We start from the raw sequence: 22,594 nt of genomic DNA, 5'->3' as shown, positions 1-22,594 counted from the left end.
GCTATTCGGGAGGCTGAGGTATGAGAACTGCTTGAACCTGGGAGGCAAAGGTTGCAGTGAGCTGAGATCAAGTCAGTGAGCTGCAGTCTGGGTGACAGAGATTCCGTCTCAAAATAAAAAAAAACAAAAAAACAAAACACACACACACACAACAGAAATAATGATACCAATTAATATGGCACTGTTAAGGGCCCCACAACCCTGTACTGGACTGAACGAAAGATGAACGTGGGAATAAAGACAAAGACAAAAGAGTATATTTGGAACAAGGGGTCAGGGGGCTCCTTGCTTCTCGCGAACAAGGGCTCCCTGATCTTCCACAGCCCTTCGTATTTATTGGTATAGGAGATAGCGAGAAGAGGGGTGGAAGGAGTCAGCTGCTGGGTCCAGAGTAGGCTTGCAAGACTGCATTCCTCGAACAATAGGCTCTAGATGACCCAGTAGATAACCTCAATGAGCACCATGGAGTGATTGTCCTCAGCAAACCTTCTGTCGGCAGGAGGCAGGAGCAGTCCTGAGTTTGCCCACATCCTGCATTCATGATAAGCGGTTTGCTGTTTGATCATATAGCCTCCAAAGGAATGTTGAGTTGGTCATGATCTCTTTGCCGCTCTCTATATGGCAGAGATGCAAACACCTCATATCCACTAACACTTTGCAGCATCCAATAACAATAAATAAGTGCTGATATTTTCTCTGTTTCATAGGTCAGGAAACAGAGGGAAAGTGCTGGTGAGATCCAGACAGGGAGTTGAATCCCGGCCGCCTGTTTGTAGAATCTAGGCACCCTCAGTAGAGCCAGTGGACCCAGGAGCTGACATCAGAGGCTGAGATCCGAGCTGTGTGGCATCCCTGTGGTCTCCCGTCCCAACCGGGTGTTGATCCAGGGTCTGCAGGCTCACGAGCTCTGGAGAAAAGAGGGAAACGGGTAAATGCTCCACTGGGTGCAGTGTTCTGTTTATTCCCTGAGGACTTTTCTCTCTTCAGTTGCTCCAAAACCAGATTCACCCTTTCTCTGAGGGAAGATGAGGCCCCCACTTTTTTCTTCCTCCCTCCCTGCTTTTCCCAGCTCCTGCCAGTTCCCTCCCATCACTCCATCAACATCAGCCCCTGCCCTGCCCACCACCCATCGTTGAAAGGGCCACAAGACTAAAGGACAAGACCCAAGAGGGAACCTCTCATCACTCCATCAACATCAGCCCCTGCCCTTGCCCACCACCCATCGTGCACGGAGTGAAAGGGCCACAAGACTAAAGGACAAGACCCAAGAGGGAACCCAGTACCTTCCCCTCCTCTCAGACCTGACCAGTCCTGTTACAGCGAGAGGCCTCCCCAAAGAGAGGTCCTGACCCTTGCTCTCAGTCCCCAGGCCCTTCTCTCCTGCAGAGGCACCTGCACACCAGGGCAGGCCCTGCCCACTGTGGGCTCTGCCCTCTATCTGCAGCTCAGTGCTCCTCCTCTCCCAGCCCTGAGCAGACAGCTCCTAACTGGGAATCCCATCAGGAAGGCTGGGGGGCCCAGCAGGCCCAGCATGGAAAGACGTGGCTGCCAGAGAATCCGCACCTGACGTGACCCTGGGACCCCACCTTGCTCGAGAAGGCCTGGCCTCTCCTGACCCTCAGCACCCACCGAGGCCTGTGACCTGCTCTTGAGTCACCACTGCTCCTGCCTGGTCCACTTACTCCACCCCAGGGCTGCTGCTTGGTGAGGCTGCGAGGCCTTCCTGCTCTGTCCCTAGCAGGGATTCCACCTAGGCCACTGCCCTTGCAATCTAAAAGGGATTTTCTCCATGTGAAGTAGGGGAGTCCCCTTAGCCTGAGGCTGCCTCCGCCCACCCTCTGCACCTGGGAACTGCCACTGCCACAGCCACCATCTCCCACACAGATTCTCCTGGAGAGGGGGCTCCAAATTTGAGTTCCTGTTTTATTTAATATGCTTTACAACAGCAGTATTAGAGGAAATCCTATTAAGATTATAGAGCTGAAATTATGAACATTTTTATTGGACATCAACATTGAAAGCAGGAATTTTGAGCAATTGGCACGTGAATTTCATACCCTTTTCCTGGCCAAAACCCCAGTGACCTACGAGGAAACCATTCCTGCCCACAGGAAAGCAGAACCGACAATCCCTCTACGGGAGACACTGCAGGTGAGAGCAGGAGCGACCACAGACCTGCGCTGCCCCTGCTGTGGGTGCCTCCTGGACGGGGCCCTCTTGCTGCAGGGCAGGGATGAACCTTCCCATCTGCTCAGGCCTGAGGGGCCGACTGATAGTGCAATTAGGTTCAAGGATGAGAAACCAGCGCCCCTACCGCTAGACACACAGAAGTGGGGAAATGACAGAGACTCAGGTCTCCTGGACACCCCAGCCTCTCATTGTCCCCTGCATGGCCTGTTTTTGCAGAAACACAAAACTTCCTGCTGTCTCTTTTCATCTCCCATCAAACAACCTGACTGGGGGAGAAAAGATTCTGACCGTCCCTTACTCCAAATTTACCAGGCAGTGACTACCTTGAGAAAGGGAAGTTGGCTCAGGGAGGGCAAGGTGAGGCCACAGAGCACAGAACAAAGCCCCCAAAAGATGGTGCCTGGGGACTGTGTCCCTCAGGGACTGGAGAACAAAACACTCGGAGGTGGGATGAAAACAGGGACCACAGCTGCCCTGATGAGGGGCTGGGCCCCGCTCCTCAAATGGCCCAGGAACATCTGCTTATCTATTCATCCATGTCATCTGCAAGGAAACTCTAGGAGGCCAGGTGGTGGGAACCTGGAAAGTGCCTCCTGGAGGAGGCACATAGGGGAGGCACTGCCTCTCCTTGGATTCCTCTCCAGTTTCTGGCCCTCCCCAGATCACAGCTGCCTTTACTATTTGCTCCCTCTGAGGCCATGATCATCCATCAGCATGTGATTCCCAACTCACCCCACCTGGACGCACTCTCGTGAGCCTGAGAGACAGAGAGGCCGGGACGGGGACAGAGCAGGCGCTGCAGCCCTCCCTGCTGCCCACTCCACCTGCAGCAGGAGGAGGCCACAGCTGGACGTTCGAGGGCCTTTCCCCAGTCCTGGCTTGGGAAGGACTTACGGGTGTAGATGGGAATGTGGCTCCCATTCCCCTCCCAAATACCCAACTTCCATCCCCTGTTCCAGCCTTGTCACCTACATCCTATCAGGAGCAATGAGGGGACCCTGCTGCCCAGACAGGAGCCTTGTCATCTCCAGAAACTGCCTCCTTTTCTCACCTGGACCCTCTGCCGCTGATGTTTTCTTCTTCTTGCAACAATGAACACAGATAATAATAAATGCTGTAACGACAGCAACAGCAACAGCAACAAGAACATACAGAAGGTTTAGCCGTTCACTCTGAAGCACCGGTGGCTTCCCTGAAAAAAGGGACTTGTTATACACTGGGCAGAGAACTACAGCCTTCCCTGTTGTCCCTACCCTGGCCTGACCCTCTCCAGGGTCACCCCAGCCTCACCAGAGGGCACAGGGTGAGTGCTGTGATTCCCGCTGTGTTCCATGTAGCAGGCGAACCTCTGCTCCTCTCCTTGGCGAATCCTGGTGGCCACCCAGGTCTGGTAGGTTCCATTCCAATCAGGCAGGACATCCCCCCACTGCTGGGCGTCATGGCTCAAAGATACTCCATCCTGACGCCAGGTCAGTGTGATATTCCCAGGATAGAAGCCGGAAGCCCTGCATGTCACGGTGATGTTGCCCTCTGAGGCCTCGCCGTGGGTGACGTTCACCATGGGGGGCACTGGAGAAGAAAGGGCAGAGCCAGTGAAGCCCTGCTCCCCACAAAGGGAGATGCGGGGAACAGGTCTGCTCCTCTCCACTGTTCCCACTCTGGCTGAATCCCTCACAGATCCCGGACCTTCTGTAAGTCTGTCCTCAACCTGTGGCCAAATTACTCCAGGCTAGCTGGAGGATGGGCCTTGGGACTGTGGCCTCAGGCTCTGGGATCCCCACATTGATGCTGAGGAGGGGGATGTCGAGGTGGACTCCTGGGTCATGGGGCCAGGAGGGAACTCTCCAGGATGGGCAGGCTGGGAGGCAGAGGGGGCAGCCCTGGCCCTGAGGGCTTCCTCTCCTGCCTAACTCCCACCCCAGGCTCAGGCTTCTGTCGCAGGGCCCGCCGCTTTCCCAGATTACAACACTGGATGGTTCAGTCCCTGACCCACTGTCTTTATCCAGTGGCTCTAACGATAGAGGAAATCAGACACAATATGAAATGCTAATCATAGCACAGGGAGGGTTTCCCTGGAAAGAGTTGGGAGGTGGAGGCAACTCTAGCAGAATTGGAGGGAGAGGAGAGCCCCTGGCCAGGGTTGGTACCTGTTCTCCTGACGGCCACCCTGGATTTCTGATATCGCCGTAGTTTCTTCAGGCAGTCTGCCCGCATAGCGCGATAGTGTGTGTTGGTCTTCATGGTATCTTCCTTCCAGAAATTCATAGCCAAGGTCTGAGCTCTGGAGGACTGGGCCACTGTCCATTTCTGAGTCTCCAGGTTTAGGGAGAGGAAGAGCTCGCCATCGTAGTAGAAATGCCAGAAGCCCCCGGTGCTGCCGTCTTCATAGATCTCACAGATCTTAATCTTCTGGAGGGAATGCAAACCTGCCCCCACCCAGCAGTGACTTCTCCATTCCCGAAACCGTCACCTTTCTACTCAGGTGAGGAACTCAGCCCAGCAGGGACACCTCCCTGGCCCTCCTCCATGCCTCCCTGTGTGGGCTGAGTGCCGACTCACCTCCCTGCTGAGCCCCACTGACCTACTCCTCACCCCCACCCCCAGCCAGAACCAGCAGGAAGAGACGGGTCCTGCTCTCTGCCTCCAACTCTCTTGGAGAAGGCCTCCCATTACTCTTGCCCCTGCCCGCACTCACCTCCTTTCTGGCCCTCAATATGAGTCAGAGTCCTCCTGAGGTCCTGCGCATTCTCTGTCAAGTCCTCGGTCTCTTGGTCTCCCAGGACTGCTTCTGCCCACTGTCCCTGGGGCCTTGCCCTGCGCGTCTCCCTGTCATAGCGCACGAAGAGCTGACCATCCAGATGTCCCTCAGCAAGAAACTCTGACTGCACAGATCCATCCCGGGACAGCACCGTGACGTTGTAACGAAGACTGTGGAGCTCTGGGGAAGAGGAAATCACAGATGAAACTTCTTCCTGGAAATAACTTAACATCGATGTTTAACACACAGGTCTGCTGTCCCAAGCTTCCTGAGGAGGCAGGAAATGCACACGGGCAAAGGGACAAGAACGAGGATTTCAGATACAAGGAAAACTGTGAGGGTGGGAGGACAGAGGAGGGGACTGACGAACAGAAGAAGGGGGAATGGAGATGGCAAACTTGTAGGCCAGGTGCCAGGACTGGGTGGCCACAAGCCCCCTAAGGGAATAGGGGCCATGGGGTGAGGCTGCCCTGAAGGGGCAAGGGAAGGCAGCGGTGGAAGGAAGGTCTTGCCAGAGGGGACGGGGGGAATGGGAAGGGACTCAGGCTCAGGGGGACCCATGTCCAGTGTGGCTGTGGTGCACAGGTGAGGGTGAGATGGAGGCAAGGGGAGCTGCCTCGAGAAAAGACTCATCATGGGCATGGCGGGGACAAGGGAGGGGGTGGTCATGAGGCACAAGGGTAGGAAGGTTGTAGCCCCAGGGAAGCTTATAGTGGGGTCAGTATCCCAGAGGGGAGCAATGGTGTGGGCTTGGGTCCAAAGTGGAGGAGTGGCATGACAAGGCCCCAGGACAGCAATTGGACGGACCAGCTAGTGTCCACCGGGGTGAGCAGGTGACAGGTCTCAAAGAGTCAGTCCATCTTTTCAGCAAATAGTGTTGGGGGCACTGGATGTTCAAATAAAATAAAATTGGACCCTTAATTTGTACTATATACAAAAGTTAACTCAAAATGAATCAAAGACCTAAACTCTACACTCAAGAACTAAAACTTAAAAATATCTTAGAAAAAAACATTGGGGATAATTTTCATGACACAGTATTTGACAGTGCTTTCATGGATATGACGCCAAGGCACAGATAGAATAGAAAGAACTGACAAACTGGACTCACGAATATTCAAAACATCTGTGCATCAAAGGGCACAATCAGAGTGAAAAAGCAATCAACCTCTGAAATGAAATAAATATTGCAAGTCATATATCTGATAAGATATTAGCTTCCAGAAGGCCAGGCGCGGTGGCTCATGCCTGTAATCCCAGCACTTTGGGAGGCCGAGGCAGGCGGATCACGAGGTCAGGAGATCAAGACCATCCTGGCTAACATGGTGAAATTCCGTCTCTACTAGAAAAAATACAAAAAAAGTAGCTGGGCATGGTGGTGGGCACCTGTAGTCCCAGCTACTTGGGAGGCCGAGGCAGGAGAATGGCGTGAACCGAGGAGGCAGAGTTTGCAGTGAGCTGAGATGGCGCCACTGCACTCCAGCCTGGGTGACAGAGGGAGACTCTGTCTCAAAAAAAAAAAAAAAAAAAAATTAGCCGGGCATGGTGGCAGGAGCCTGTAGTCCCAGCTACTAGGGAGGCTGAAGCAGGAGAATGGCGTGAACCTGGAAGGCAGAGCTTGTAGTGAGCCGAGATCGTGCCACTGCACTCCAGCCTGGGCGACAGAGCAAGACTCCGTCTCAAAAAAGAAACCAAGAAATTAGTTTTCAGAATATATAGAATATAAAAAAGTCTGACAAAAACAACAAAACAGTCAACCCACTCAAAAATGGGCAAAGTAGCCATGAGAAGCTATGTGGGGGAGAAAAATAGGCAAAAGACTTGAATGGCCAATTCTTCAAAGAAAATATACAAATGATCAATAAACACATGAAAAGATGCTCAATATCAGTAGTTACTAGGAAAATACAAATCAAAACCACAATGAGATAATGAGATACTACCTCAAACCAATCAGGATGGCTATTATCTCTCTCACACACACACACACACACACACAACACACACACACACACACACACACAAATAGCAAGTTTGGCAAGGAGGTAGAGAAACTGAAGCCCCTGTATACTGCTTCTGGAAATATAAAATGGCACACCTGCAATGGAAAACACTATGGTGATGCCTCTAAAAATTAAAACATGAAATACTGTATGGTCCAACAATTCTATTTCTGGATATATACCCAAAAGAAATAAATATATACCCAAGAGAAATGAAATATTTGCCAATATCCAAAAGGTAGAAATAACCCAAGTGTCCACTGTCTGAGGAATGGATAACCAAGACGTGGTACATACATATCATGAGTATTATTCATCATTAAAAGGAATGAAATTCTGACCCATACTACAACCTGGATGAACCTCAAAATATTATAAGTGAAATAAGCCAGAAACAAAAAGACAAACATTACATGATTCTACTTAAATGAGGTACCTAGAGTGTCAAATTCATAGAAACAAAAAGTAGAATGGTGGTTACCAGGGGCCAGAGGTAGCGAGGAATGCGGAGTTACCGATTAATGGGTACAGAGTTTTGGGTTGCACAAAAATGTGAATGTAGCTAATGCCACCGAGTATACACTTAAAAGTGGTTAAAACAGTAAAATTTATGTAATGTATACTTTACCACAATTAAACATTTAAAGAACAAGAAATACCAGTCCTATTCAAATTGTTCTGAAAAATAGAGGAGGAAGGAATACTTCCAAACTCATTTTACAAAGCCAGGAATATCCTGATACCAAAACCAGGCAAAGACACATCAAAAAAAGAAAACTACAGGCCTATATCCCTGGTGAACACTGAGGCAAATATTGTCAATGAAATACTAGCAAACCAAATTCAACAATACATTAACAAGATCATTCTTCATGATCAAGTGGAATGTATTCCAAGTATGCATCTACAAATTAATCAATGTAATAAATCATATCAACAGAATAAAGGACAAAAGCCATATCACCATTTCAACTGATACTGAAAAAGCATGATAAATTTAACATTCCTTCATGATAAAAACTCTAAAAACACTGAGTATACAATGAAAAGACCTCAATATAATAAAAGTCATATATGACAAACTCACAGCTAGTAACATACTGAATGGGGGAAAACTGAGAGCCTTTTCTCTAAGATCTGGAACAAGACAAGGATGACTACTTTCACTACAGTTATTCAACACAATACTGCAAGTCCTAGCTAGAGCAATCAGACAGGAGAAGGAAATAAAGGGCATCAAAATTGGAAAAGAAGAAGTCAGATTATCCTTGTTTGTACATCATGTGGTCTGATATTTGGAAAAACCTAAAGACTCCACCAAAAACCTAATAGAACTGAAGAACAAATTCAGTAAAGTTGCAGGATACAACATCAACATGAAGAATCAGTAGCATTTCTATGTGCTAACAGCAAATAATCTGAAAAAGAAATCAAGAAACTAATCCCATTTAGCTACAAATAAAATAAAATACCTAGGAATAAACTGTGGGGAAAAGAAAGAGATTAGCCTGTTACTGTGTCTATATAGAAAGAAGTAGACATAAGAGACTCCATTTTGTTCTGTATTTGAGATGCTGTTAATCTGTGATCCTACCCCCAACCTTGTCCTTGCAAGAGACATGTGCTGTGGTGACTCAAGGTTTAATGGATTTTGGGCTGTGCAGGATGTGTCTTTGTTAAACAAATGCCTGAAGGCAGCTTGCTGGTTGAAAGTCATCACCATTCTCTTAATTTCAACTACCCAGGGACACGTACACGGCCAAAGGTCGCAGGGACCTCTGCCTAGGAAAGCTAGGTATTGTCCAAGGTTTCTCCCCATGTGATAGGCTGAAACAATGCTGCTAAAAGGTTTATGGAGATGTTTGCATATGCATCTCAAGGCACAGCATTTTCCTTTAAACTTATTCACGTCACAGAGATTTTTGTTCTTATGTCTTACTGCTGATTTCCTCCCTACAATGATCCTATTGTCCTGCCACTCCCTTATCTTTAAGATGGTAAAGATAATTATCAATAAATACTAAGGGAACTCAGAGACCGGTGCCGGTGTGGGTCCTCTGTAAGCTGAGCGCCGGTCCCTTGGGCCCCGTTTTTCTTTCTCTATACTTTGTCTCTGTGTCTTATTTCTGGTGTGGAGGGGCAGGCCACCCCTTCAATAAACTTAACTGAAGAAGTGAAAGATCTCTCCAATAAAAACCATAAAACACTGATGCGGAGCCGGGCGCGGTGGCTCAAGCCTGTAATGCCAGCACTTTGGGAGGCCGAGACGGGCGGATCACGAAGTCAGGAGATCGAGACCATCCTGGCTAACACGGTGAAACCCCGTCTCTACTAAAAAAAAAATACAAAAAACTAGCCGGGCGCGGTGGCGGGTGCCTGTAGTCCCAGGTACTTGGGAGGCTGAGGCAGGAGAATGGCGTGAACCCGGGAGATGGAGCTTGCAGTGAGCTGAGATCCGGCCACTGCACTCCAGCCTGGGCGACAGAGCGAGACTCTGTCTCAGAAAAAACAAACAAACAAACAAAAAAAACAAAACACTGATGCAAAAAACTGAAGAGGACACAATAAAATGGAAAAGGCATTCCATGTTCATGACCTGGAATAATCAATTTTTTTTTTTTCTGAGACGGAGTTTTGCTCCCGTTGCCTGGACTGGAGTGCAATGGCGCGATCTCAACTCACCGAGACCTCTGCCTCCTGGGTTCAAGCGGTTCTCCTGCCTCAGCTTTCCTGAGTAGCTGGGATTACAGGCATATGCTACCATGCTCGGCTAATTTTGTATGTTTAGTAGAGGCGGGTTTTCTCCATGTTGATCAGGCTGGTCTTGAACTCTCGACCTCAAGTGATCTACCCGCCTCGGCCCCCCAAAGTGCTGGGATTACAAGTGTGAGCCACTGCGCCCAGCCAGAATAATCAATTTTGTTAAAATATCCATCCTACCCAAAGCAATCTATAAATTCAATGCAATTCCTATCAAAACACCAATGACATTCTTCACAGAAATAGAAAAACAATTCTAAAATATATATGGAATCACAAAAAACCCAGAATAGATAAAGCTACCCTGAGCAAAAAGAACAAAACTACAGGAATCACATTATTTGACTTCAAATTATACTACAGAGCTACAGTAATCAAAACAGCATGGTAGTGGCATAAAAACAGACACACAGACCAATGAAACAGAATAGAGAACCCAGAAACAAATCCATACATCTACAGTGAACTCATTTCTAACAAAGGTACCCATAACACATACTGGGCAAAGGAGAGTCTCTTCAATAAATGATTCTGGGGAAACTGGATATCCACATGCAGAAGAATGAAACTAGACCCTATCTCTCACCATATACAAAAATCAAATCAAAAAGGATTAAAGACGTAAATCTATGACCTCAAACTAAGAAACTATAGTATCTAATAATCCAATTTAAAAATAAGCAAAAGATCTGAATAATCATTTCTCAAAAGAAGACATACAAATGGCAAACAGGTATATGAAAAAGTCCTCAACATCATGCGTCATCAGATGAAGGCAAATCAAATCATCCCACCCTTATCCAGAAGACAGGCAATAAGGTGGCGAGGATGTAGCAAAAGGGAACCCTTGTACACTGTTGGTGGGAATGTAAACTAGTACGACCACTATGGGAAACAATGTGGAGGTTCTTCCAAAAACTAAAAATATAATAGAACTGTCATATGCTCCACACTCCCACTGTTAGGCATATACCCAAAAGAAAGGAAATCGGTGTATTAAACAGTTGCCTACATTTCCATGTTTATTGCAGCACTATTCAAAACAGCCAAGATCTGCAAGCAACCTAAGTGTCCATCAACAGACGAATGAAGAAAGAAAATGTGGCGTACGTGTGTACGTGGAGTACTATTCAGCCATAGTGTCATTTGCAAAGAACTGGAGGTCATTATGTGAAGTGAAATAAGCCAGGCCCAGACAGACAAACTTTGCATGTTCTCACTTATTTGTGAGAGCCAAAAATTAAAGCAGTTGATCTCATGGGGAGAGGCAATAGAATGATGATTACCAGAGGCTGAGAAGGGTAGTGGGGAGTGGGGGAGTGGGATGGTTAATGGGTACAAAAATATAGTTAGAACGAATAAGATCTAGTAGATAGCACAGCAGGGTGGGTACAGTCAACAATAATTTATTGTACATTTAAAAATAACTGAAAGAGCATAATGGGTTTGTAGCACAAAGAAAGGATAAATGCTTGTTGTGATAGATACTGCATTTACCCTGATGTGATTATTACATATTGTAGGCCTGTGTTAAAATATCCCAGGTACCCCATAAATAAATACATAATATCTACTACATACCCAAACAAAAGTTAAAAATTAAAAACAAAGTAAGGGGTGGGAGTGCTGGCCAGAGAGAGAAAACCAAGGTAGAGGGAGAGATTCTCAGCCTGAGGAAGGGCCTGCCAAAAGGAGTAGTGCTGGAGGGGGAACAGTGGCACCCCAAGGGCAGGCAAAACAGATTTTAGATATGTGATGTAGGGAGTGAGAGCCCACTGGGGTCAAGGAACCAAAAGAAAAGAATGAAGGTCAAGGAGCAGTTGGCCCAACAGCCTGTTTTAGGTCTGGGTTGGGGAGGGGAGATGGGCAGAGCAAGAACTGGAGGGCGGCATGACCATGGGGCAGGAGTAACTGTGGGAGAACTTGAGGTAGGGTGAGGACAGGAGGGGAGGGTGGGACTTGGGAAAGATGAGAACTTGCTGAGGGCCCAAGGCAGCTGGGCAAGAAGTGGGAGCAGTGCAAGGTCCCAAGGTGGAGAGGGGCGGAGGGACCCGGGAGGGATGGTTCAGCACCTGTGGGCTGGAGGGTGGGGTCCTCAAGAAGGTGAGGCTGAGGATGAAGAAGTGGGGAAGGGGCCACCGTGAGGCAGAGTCCAGAGGAGGCACCTGCGCTAGAGAGGAGGGGGCATCTGCACTGCCCTGTGCCCTGCCTAAGGCCCAACTGCCATTAGCACCAGGGCTCCCCTTGGGTGGTCTGGAGGGGAGTGGGATGGAGGGAAGACCCCCAGAAAAAAGGCAGCACCAGAAAGTTAGGGTCAGGGACAGTTGGGAGTGGGAGGCATAGGGGCAGCACTGGGTGAAGGCTGCTTGTAGGAAAGGCCCATAAGGGAGGCAGGAGGGACCTTCGGTGGCGGGGGCAGGGGATGAGGGCAGAGGACACCCTAGAAATGGATCAGAGAACAGCACACAGGAAGGGGTAGCAGGGAGCTGGGAGGGCAACAGCACCCAGCGGGCCTTGAGATGGGCAGGGAGGAGGTAGGAGGGAATCTGGTGTCCTTAGATCATTGGTCATTAGTAGGAGTGGGATGCGAGAGAGGAGAGGACTCCCGGAAGCCGGAGGCGAGGGGAGAATGAGCTGGGGATGAGAGAAGTCGCAGGAAGAATCCTCTGTCCGGAGCCTGCAGACTCCAAACCCCCACAGTACCCACAACAGCAGGAAGCACCAGCTCCGGGTCCCAAGAAAGGAGGGCTCCAAATCCAGGAGCTGTGGCCCAGGAGCTGAGAACACGTCAGCTCCGGGAGAGGACAGGACTTCAGGGACCTGAGAGCCGCCCCGAGCACCGGGGGTTGTGGCTGCCTCAGTGGCCGAGCTGGAAGAGCCCTCGAATGCCATTCACAGGAGCAGCCCCGGAGGCAGCCCGGGAACCCATGGGCCTCAGAAGGACTGGTTTGTCCGAAAAGTGAGAGGAAGCGGAGGAGAGGCGAGGAGAGCAAGCGCAGGAGGAGATCAGAATAGGCAGGTGATGCGGGATCCCGAGGACTGAAAAGAGACGGGAAAGCAGGCTGAAGTGTGGCGGCAACGGCCGCGTCCGGCTCCCCGCACCACCGACAGCGCACCTGAGCCCCGCCCTGACACACAGCGCTCGCCGCGACCCACCCGACCCCCCGAAACGCCCCGCTGCTCCCGCTCCGCCGAGGACCGCCAGGAACGCCACTCACCAGCAGCGGCTCCCGGACGTGTAAAAGAGAATATGCTGGCCAGAAACAGCAAGACCCAGCCCAGAAACAGCAAGACCCGGCCCAGTCCCATGGCCCCGACGTCCCCACCCTCTCAGCGGCTCAAGCAGAGGCGAACTGAGCTAAGCCCGGGGGGAAAGCGCGGCGGAAACCTAATCACCTGGCCCGGCCCCGACCGCTCATCCAATGAAACTGGGGCCCGGAACTTAGGACCAATCAGGAGCGGAGAGGGCGGGGCCACGCTCGGAAGAGAAAATTCCAGTGGGCTGGAGACTTGGGGAGATTTAGAAGGCGGGACTTGGCTCCCAGAAAAGGGGAGCACGCGGGAGCGCAGCCTAAAGCAGGGACGAGCTTCGAGTAGCTGAGAGAACAGCTCCAACTTCATGAGCACGGCCAGGGCCCTGCCCGCCCTCCCGGCATCGCGACCACCCATCCCCACACCCCCACCCCTAGGAGCGCGGGCCTCACCAAGCCCCATTCGCCGGCCGCCCCATCAGATCGGCTCTCGCTGGCTTGTTCCTTCCGGGACGGACAATGCGTGGCTATTCTCCCAACACACTCCCTTAACCGCGCACAGCGTCACTGGCCAGATTTGCAGACCTGTTTCCAGATCTCAGCCACCTCTGTCTCTCAAAAGTACCTGCCCCAGTAGAACAGCTCAGACCACAAACTCTCTTAGACGTTTCAGCTTTATAATCTCCTTCTCCTCCCTTTGACTCAAAGCCAGGCCCCCCTTTCACCCCTTTATATCCTTTAAGTGTCTGAGGTCTCCCAGGGCCGCCTCTCTATTCAGTCCCTGGTTGATCACAGGGCCAACGAGGAGGCTCCCCATGGTTCACTACACCAAGCTCTCTCCAGACTCCCTTTTCCAGCCTGTTTTAGGACATCTGTACCTCTGGGACCATAGTCCCCTCCAATGTGGCAGATCTACAAGGACTCTCTACACATCTCCCACCACATCATCCTCTCTTCCTCCTCAGTTTCTCTTAAAAACATCACCATCCTTGGTCCTTTCTGATTTCCTCTTTCCCCTTCATCTCCGGGAATCAAAGTCAGCTCCTCCAACCCTATTTCAATCCCACAGCCACAATGTTAGTCTGGGCTTTCCCCTCCCTTCAGCCTAGATTACTGCACAGGCTTCCTAAACACTGTGCCTGCCTCAGTTACAACCAGAGTGCTCCAAGCTACCCACAGCGCCCCATCTGCTGAATGTCACACATGATGGATGCTTCTACTCTATCATGGAAACCACAGCTGCCACAACCTGCTGTCTGGCACCACCCCCATTTCTCTGGTGACATCTCCCCAGGGTTGCAGTAAAAGTGGGCTCTGGGATCTCCTCACCCTATCCCACCAGAATGCCACTTCTCAAGCAGTTTCCCTCTTCCAGGTTACTGTCACCTCTGACTTGGAACCCATCAGACCACACCATAGCCTTAAAATCTTCCCAATTAGGCTGGTCTGAGTGCAGTGGTGTTTACAACTAATTGATCACAACTAGTTACAGATGTCTTTGTTTCTTCTTCACTCCCAGTGTTTCACTTGACTAGCCTTTAAAAGAAAAAGAAAAGAAAAAAGAAAAAAAGGAAAAAAATCTTCCAGGGTAGATAGTGGTGACAGTGGCACAACCTTGTGATTATGCTAAAAGACACTGAGCTGTACACTTTAAAAGGATAAATTGTGTGGCATATGAATTCTCAATTCTCAATAGTAAGAATGCTGTCCGGAAAGCCTCTTTCTACTAAGAGAATTGCCTTGTCCCCAAAGTGCATCTCTTAGTCGCTGGGACATCTAGGCAGTGGTCTTCAAACCTAGCCACTGCATAGAACCACCTGGAGTTTTCAATATCCATGTTCCCAAGCCACAGCCACAACCTAGGTTGTTAAATCAGTAAACCTAGGTTGGACCTAAATCTTAGTATCTTTTAAAGTTCCCTACGTGTTTCCAATGTATAGTCGTTTTAGAACTACAGATTTAGCCCGTGGTTTGAACTTTCCTAATAGTACTACTCACTGTGCCCTGCCTTGAATCTTTTTTTATTTATTTTATTTTTTTATTCCAACTGTCACCCAGTTGGAAAGCAGGGGCGTGATTATAGCTCACTGCAGCCTTGAATGCCTGGGCTCAAGCAATCCTCCCACCACAGCCTCTTGAGTAGCTGGGACTACAGGCGAGTGCCACCACACCCAGCTGTCATCTACCATCTTCTACCCTGTGAACCCTCCAAGATCAGGAAATGTGCCCATTTCTTCTTTGTCAGCCTCACAAACTTTTTTTGTTTTTAAGTTAAACTATACCTGTCATTACTAACTATTCCCCCATGATCCCTAGCCTATACTTTTCTGTGGATTAAAATGTAGCATATTTGAGAGTTTTAACAATTTCTTAGTTTTCCCATTCACATTCACTGATAATTTATTTTGATCCTCATAATTTATTGAGCACAGCAGGGACTGGAGTCCTTTCCCCGCTTCAGAGAGATTATTTTCACTGCTAAAGATCGTAAGCCTAGTGAGAGACAGAGAGGGAGATGGACCCAGCCCTTCCCTCCACAGTGTCTACCCTCCCTCCAGGACCTTCTCCCTGTGCCAGCTCCAGCAAAGCATCTCATTCAGCTCACCGCCAAAAAAGACTTAATAATTCAATAATAATAATAAATATGCAAGGTTTGTTCTAAGGCATTTAGAAGTGGTTTCAGGGAGACATGAAGCCAGTCCTCTCCGGGGCTGGGGGAGGCCAAGATGGTCTCAAGCTCCAGGGGAGTTGCTTCTTAGTGCCCAGGCCTGGGCATCCCTCTCCCACCAAGTCCCCCAGGTCTTCTGTCCAAAGCCCTCCCCCTCCACCCCACCACCAGCCCCGTCTGCTCTGCCCCGTCTGCTCTGTTGTGAGGGAGAAGACTACTACGTTTTCTCCCTCAGCACTTGCCTTATACCCCATGCACTCAGGAGCACAGAGGCGATTTCCTTCTTGCAGACTTTAGGTGCCACTGCAGGGTCCGGAAAAGAAAGAGAAACGGCCCAGCGCGGTCGCTCCCATAACCCAGGGCGGGGCTGCGCTCCGGCCCCGAAAGCTTTTTTTTTTTTTCCGACAGAGTTTTCCTTCCTGTTGCTCAGGCTGGAGTGCAATGGCGCGATCTCGGCTCACCGCAACCTCCGTCTCCTAGGTTTAAGCGATTCTCCTGCCTCAGCCTCCCTACTAGCTTGGATTACAGGCATTCACCACCATGCCCGGTTAATTTTGTATTTTTAGTGGAGACGGGGTTTCCCCATGTTGGTCAGGCTGGTCTCGAGCTCCCGACCTCAGGTGATCCGCCGGCCTCGGCCTCCCAGAGTGCTGGGATTACAGGCGAGAGCCACCGCGCCCGGCCTTGCCCGCAAGCGTTTTGAATTCTGCGGCCCGGAGTTCACTGCGAGGACTGGGATCACCCGTCACCCCGCCCTGGTCTACGGAAAACGAAACGTGTTCACTGATATAGAAACGGAATAACGGCGCTGCGGGCTGGGGAGGGCAGAGCTGCCTTCAGGCTTCTGGTCTCCAGCTGCGGGTCACTCTCACCTGCCGCTGTGAAATGCAGACCCGCGGGGCAGGAATTCCGAGTCCGGGCTGGAGCGCGATCTGGAATCTGAGTCGCTTGAAACAGCACTGCGGTGGATTCGGAGCCGGGTGAGTAGGGAAATGCGCCTCAGTTCCTCCCACGGGCCGCCCACGGATTCCAGGATCCGAAAACGCTTCCTGCTGCTCCGTCTCCCCGGGAAGGCAGCGCCCGCCTCTGGGCAGTTCTGATGGAAACGGTCTCCACCGCCCGCAGGAAAACCCACAACTAAGGGGCCAGGAAAAAGCCTCTCGGGGTCCTGCCACTTCAGTGAGGATCCTGATTTACGCCCCGAGTGTGGCCTCCATCAAAGACTGGAGTGACCTTCACTGAAATGATACAAGGGGCCCAGGTCGCTGCGGCTCTCAGAATGCGGTGACAGCGCCGCCTCGCGTCCCTTCCCTGACCTGCCCCCGGCGGACGCGGACACGTTTGTTGGCCTGGAGGCTGGAATACACCGGAAATCAAATGCAGAGAATGCAGAAAAGAGGGAAGGATAGGGGGACGCGTTGAGGAAAGGAGGGAAGAGATAGGAAGAAAAGGGGAGAGAAAAAGTCAAGGAGAGATTTATTTATGTGTTTATTTTTGAGACGGAGTCTCGCTCTGTCGCCCAGGCTGAAGTGTAGTTGCGGGATCTCACTGCAAGCTCCGCCTCCCGGGTTCACGAGTAGCTGGGACTACAGGCGCCCGCCACCACGCCCGACTAATTTTTTGTGTTTTAGTAGAGACGGGGTTTCACTGTTAGCCAGAATGGTCTCGATCTCCTGACCTCGTGATCTGCCCACCTCGGCCTCCCAAAGTGCTGGGATTACAGGCGTGAGCCACCGCGCCCGGCCGGAGAGATAAAATTTAAAAGACGCAGTTTCATTATTTCTTTTTTTTGCTCTTTATCTAGTTTTACTTATGAACATTTTTACAATAGCTTTCTCTCTCTGTGAATCTGTAAACATACTGCTATTATTGTTATTTCAGGGCCTGTGGAGGTAAGTTGCAGAGAGCATGACCCTCTACCTCTAGATGTGTCAGGGTGTGTCTCCTGGGCACAAGAACAAGGTTTTTGTTTTGTTTTGTTTCACATAAGCAAAGTACAAGCCTCAAAGAGGATAATATTTTTAAATCATCTTATTGGGGCATACTTTGCATGCAATAAACTGCATCTATTTAAAATGTTCAACTTGATGAATTTTAGCTGTTGCACACACCCACATCTCCTTTACCACAGTGAAGATAAAGAAGATTTCAGTCGTCTCCCAAAGAACAGCTACATGATAAAATTCTGTGCTGTCATTAAAAAGAGTAAGAGCCATTTTAAGTATTGCTATGAAAAGATATGCCAAGCATACTTTTAACCTTTTTTAAAAGGTTAAGGAGGCTGGGCACAGTGGCTCATGCCTGTAATCCCAGCACTTTGGGAGGCTATGGCGGGCATATAACCTGAGGTCGGAAGTTCAAGATCAGCCTGGCCAACATGGTGAAACCCTGTCTCTACTGAAAATACAAACATTAGCCAGGCGTGGTGGCGGGTGCCTGTAGTTCCAGCTGTTTGGGAGGCTGAGGCAGGAGAATCGCTTGAATCTGGGAGGCAGAGGTTAGAGTGAGCTGAGATCATGCCACTGCACTCCAGCCTGGGCGAAAATGCCACTAATACCACTTACATAATATTAATATATATTTTAAGTAGGGGAAAACCTGGAAGATTCCTCACGAAAGTTTTGACAGTGACTGCAGAGACTGGGATAACTTTGTGACTTTCATTTCCTCTTAGATGTTGTGCTGGGGTCTGACCGGCAGACCCAGGCTGCACGATGGATGAATAACGTACTCAAGACACCGATATTCAGTGAAAGAGTGCGCCGGGGGCCGGGCCACTCACAGAAAGGGTTGTGGCAGCTGCATACCTTCACTAGCTGACCCTGTGGGCCTTTATTCAGCATAGATTTAATGACAAAGGCTTTGAGTCAACATATCTGTGGGTAATTAATCTGGTCGCCATCCCCCCGGAGAGAGCAGTACTACAAATGATCAAAGGTTGGTCTTAGGACCACATGAGTAAACATGCTCTTTAGATAAACTCCCTTACATGTCTTTGTACCTACTCGAAGCTATTAACTCAAGGTAAGAGGATTAGGCTGCTTTCAGCCATAACCCTATCCTGAGGCTTTTGCAAAACTTTCTGCCTTCCAAGAAGGTTTGTATCTATTACCTATAACTTTATCTTTATAATTATTCCCACCACCTGACCAATCCCCTACAATGTTGAAATTTTATCTTTTAGTATAAACTTGGATTTGGGTGGATTGCAGTGGTTCATGACTATAATCCCAGTTCTTTGGGAATCAGATGCAGAAGGATTGCTTAAGCCCAGGAGTTTCAGGCTGCAGAGAGCTCTGATTGTGCCATTGCACTCCAGCCTGGGTGACAGGAGGAGACCCTGTCCCCAAAACAGAAAAATAAATAAAAATTTAAAATAATAAAAATTATAAACTTGGATTTATGTGGAGGTTAAGGAAGAGAATATTTCAGTTTGAAAATATGAAGCTAAGCCCCACAACGAAATAGTTACAGAGTTTTAAAAACCAAAATGTTCATTAAAACCCACCACCAGAAACTCTCTTTCAAGAGGATCCTTCATATTTTCATGGCATTGAATCTTTCTTAAAGTGCCTTTGAAAGAGATGTTTACAATGGAATAGAGAGACGTGTAACAATATTTACAAAAGGGGTTGGCTGTAATAAAAAGGAAAACACAAATGAGTGTGGACACAGGGGACCCTTCCATTTATTCTCAAAGCACGTTTGAAAACTGCGTTGCCATAGCGTTCTTGGGTGGAGACAAAGCCGAGGCAGATCTTGTTCCTGGAGTATTGATTTGATTTTGGAACCGGTCAAAGGCTTTCAGAAATCAGGCTGACTTTCAGATCTAAAGTCTCAAGAGTGTTCGTTCTAGCAGTGAGCCTGTGGCAAGAATCTAGCCCATCTGGGCGATGCTCGCTCTGCTTCCACCTAGTGGCAGTGGTTGGAAGGACAGGGCACAGTGATACTGCATTGGTAGGTCTGAAGCCAAGATGAAACCGCCTTTGCAAAATTTTAACTAAGGAAATGATGACAGTGAAAGGTATCAGACCTAAGTGACCCCATCTTGCTTCTAACCGCTAAACTGCCCTTGTTCATTTCTAGGCATAGGCTGAACTAGCCTTGGGAAGGAATTTAGTTTATAGTTTAAAAGGAAACTGTTCTTGTAAAACGAAGAAAGGCCACCGGCCATTAAGTTAGGATGAGAGGGGCTGGAATTCTGAATATTACCAGCCATTATTCCGGAGGTCATAAGATTTGCAACTTATCCTGTTACTCTTGAAGGTAACATCACTATTGTGAACCTCAGAGCAGCCTTTTGAGATGTCTTTTCAGGTTTTTGCATTTCTAACAACTGGAGGGCCCGATCTGGACCTGCCAATCAGTCCTGTGGCCCCGACTCAGGAACTGACTCAGCCTGAGAGAATAGCCTCCACTCACTATGATTTCATACCGGAGCCAACCAATCAGCTCTCCCGATTCACTGGCCCCTCCATCCACCAAATTATCCTTAAAAACTGATCAGAGTTTTCAGGGAGACTGATTTGAGTAATAAAACTCTAGTCTCCCGCACGGAGGGCTCTGTATGAATTACTTTCTCTATTGCAATTATCCTGTCTTGGTAAATCGGTTTTGTCTAGGTAGCGGGCAAGATGAACCCACTGGATAGTTACAAAGGGAGTCCAGGCCAGTGTGCAGGATGCGCTTTGCTGTAGTGGGGTCCTGGTAGCAGAGGAAAGGCTAGGACACTCAGGGAATAAAGGGCAGAGGAAGAAGGAGCACAAGGGAGGACCCAAAGCCTCCAGATCTCTCCTTCCTTCCCTCCCTGTTAGGGTTGGAGAGGACCAGCACTGTCCCAGGAGGGGCGGCCAGTGGGGTGCAGAAAACACCCTGGTTGCAAAGGGGTGTCACGTGCCCCCCACAAGGATCCTGGCTGTCAGCTGCTACTGATGAGTTCAAACTAGGAGACTCACGCGTGTCCTCTGCAAAGTAGACTCTTATCTCCCACTCCGGCTGGTTTCCCAAATCCATTCTTATAAAGCACAAAAACCAAGAGCCAAATTCTGCCTGACTTTTCTGACAGCTGGAAGGTCCTCCCCCTCCCTATTCCTCACATGCTCCCTTCTTGCCCTGCCCCCTACACTTTGCCTCCACTTCCTCATCCTTTTTGCTCTCTGGACCCTGCTCCTAAGTATCTCCCGCCTTCTTCAGAGGACTTCCCCTCATGGAGTACAGATTCCTCCACCTCCAGGAAAAAGAGACAACGGCCATTGAGAGGGACCTGAGAAATGCCTGTGACCCCACCCCGAGGTCACCCTCTCCCTTAGCGCTGACTCTGGCTGTGTGTGTGTATGTATTTTGCTTTGTTTTGTTTTGTTTGTTTGTTTTTGAGACAGGGTCTCACTCTAATGGTCAAGCTAGAGCAGTGTCCCGATCACAGCCCCTTGCAGGCTTCAACTCCTGGACTCAGGTAATCCTCCCGCCTCAGCTTCTCGAGTAGCTGGGACTACAGATTGGAGCCACTACTGTGTGTGTGTGTGTGTGTATGCATGTACATCTATTTTTTCTTTTTTTTTTTTTTTTTGTAGAGACTGGGTCTTGCTTTGTTACCCAGGCTGGTCTTGAATTTCTGGCTTCAAGCACTTCTCATGCCTCAGCCTCCCAAAGTGCTGAGATTATAGGCATAAACCACAATGCCTGGCTCCTGTGTGTGTACATACAAAGTCAAAGTGCTAAACCTGGTGCCTAGAAAACATCCCCACTTTGGCATTGCTTGCAAGAGTCGGTATTTTGTGCACCTGTGATTTTATTTCAGGAGCTGGGACAATTATATTCATCAGAACAGCACAGTGTCAAGACCCTCACCCCCAGAAAGCTTACGGGACACTTTTATGGAGGAGAGTGAGATTGGAGGAGCCCTTGACTCCAAGTCTCCTGATCCTTCTTACACAAAGAGATGCTGAAAAAAAGTGCAGGACATTTCATTTCCTCCTGGAACCAGACAGGGAAGCCAGAGCCACCATGGATGTCAAATTCCAGCAAGGAAACACCAGTATAGCAAAATCTCCACGTCACATTTTAAAGCTCACACAATGGCTCAAAGAGAACCAACATCAAAAACCCGAATTCCTAGCTCAGGTGAGATCACCGAAGTTGCCTGTGAGGTTTCGTGGAACTGCAGGTAGAAAGGGCATCTTTATTGAGAGCTGCAGCCCAGTTGCTCCTGCATCTTGGGGCCCCTTGAAAGGACCCCCTCCCTTCAACAGCACGTCGTGAGGCCATTTCCGGGGAGAAATGTAGACTCTCCTTGGACTCCTGAGGTTTTTACACTTACTTGCTGACTCTGTGGACTTTGACTTCATCATTAAACATCTTATAATGATGTAATTTCCTTTGACTGTAAGTGTAGAACAGGATGCTGTTCCTGAATCAGGAAACAAGGGACTAGTGACCTGCACTGTCATCCCCCTCCGTGGTGCTCAGATGTAATGAAATCATGAGGCAACAAACCTATGGCTAGGTAAACAGAGAACTCCATTTCAGCAAATGTTTCAGATGTTCCTGCTTGCCTGGTAATGTTCTAGCCTTACCCCAGCCTTAATCTTTTAAAATGTATATTTTCCCTGGTGTTGATTTTAAAATAATTTGTATGTATTTATTACACTGGGTTTGTTGCAGTAAGCCACCTTGAAGGTTGCTGTAGAATTAAAGTAAGCAAATAAATGTGTGGTTCTCCATGGAGTTACTAACTCTAAAAAAAAAAAAAAAAAAAAAAGTCCAAATGTCCATTCCCAACTCAGCTTCAAGGAAAGTCCCCTCTAGAGTTCACAGGGTAGAAATTCCTCTTGATGGCAGCTTCAGAAGGTAAGAAAGGAACTCTTCCTCCACAATGCCTGACCCATCTTTGGGTTTTAGGCATTGGCCGACTGATAAAGGCAACACTGAGAGTACGAAGCATGTATAGTGTCTCACATGTGTCCGT

At 49.0% G+C, this 22,594-nt stretch overlaps 2 protein-coding genes across 2 annotated transcripts in view; both read right to left on the bottom strand.

Annotated features, from left to right (window-relative positions):
- Positions 1–668: 668 nt before the first annotated feature.
- On the bottom strand, positions 669–13,034 carry LOC126953094 (MHC class I polypeptide-related sequence B-like). Its single transcript, XM_050788451.1, has 6 exons — positions 12,930–13,034; positions 4,886–5,128; positions 4,338–4,616; positions 3,481–3,759; positions 3,242–3,382; positions 669–907 (listed from the first exon to the last, which is right to left on the bottom strand). The coding sequence occupies exons 1-6, from the start codon at positions 13,018–13,020 to the stop codon at positions 780–782; spliced, it is 1,161 nt and encodes a 386-aa protein (XP_050644408.1). The 5' UTR covers positions 13,021–13,034; the 3' UTR covers positions 669–779.
- The window catches only part of LOC126953096 (MHC class I polypeptide-related sequence B-like), a 98,975-nt gene continuing 77,049 nt past the window's right edge, over positions 669–22,594 (bottom strand). The window contains exon 7 of the transcript XR_007725127.1: positions 669–766. The gene's annotated coding sequence lies outside the window, so the exon portion shown is untranslated. The remainder of the gene's footprint in view (positions 767–22,594) is intronic.

Source organism: Macaca thibetana, chromosome 4, assembly GCF_024542745.1.
Source record: "Macaca thibetana thibetana isolate TM-01 chromosome 4, ASM2454274v1, whole genome shotgun sequence".
In the NCBI taxonomy this organism is placed as follows: Eukaryota; Metazoa; Chordata; class Mammalia; order Primates; family Cercopithecidae; genus Macaca; species Macaca thibetana.
Note: the sequence above shows the minus strand (reverse complement) of the source record. Positions and strands in the feature narration are given on the sequence as shown.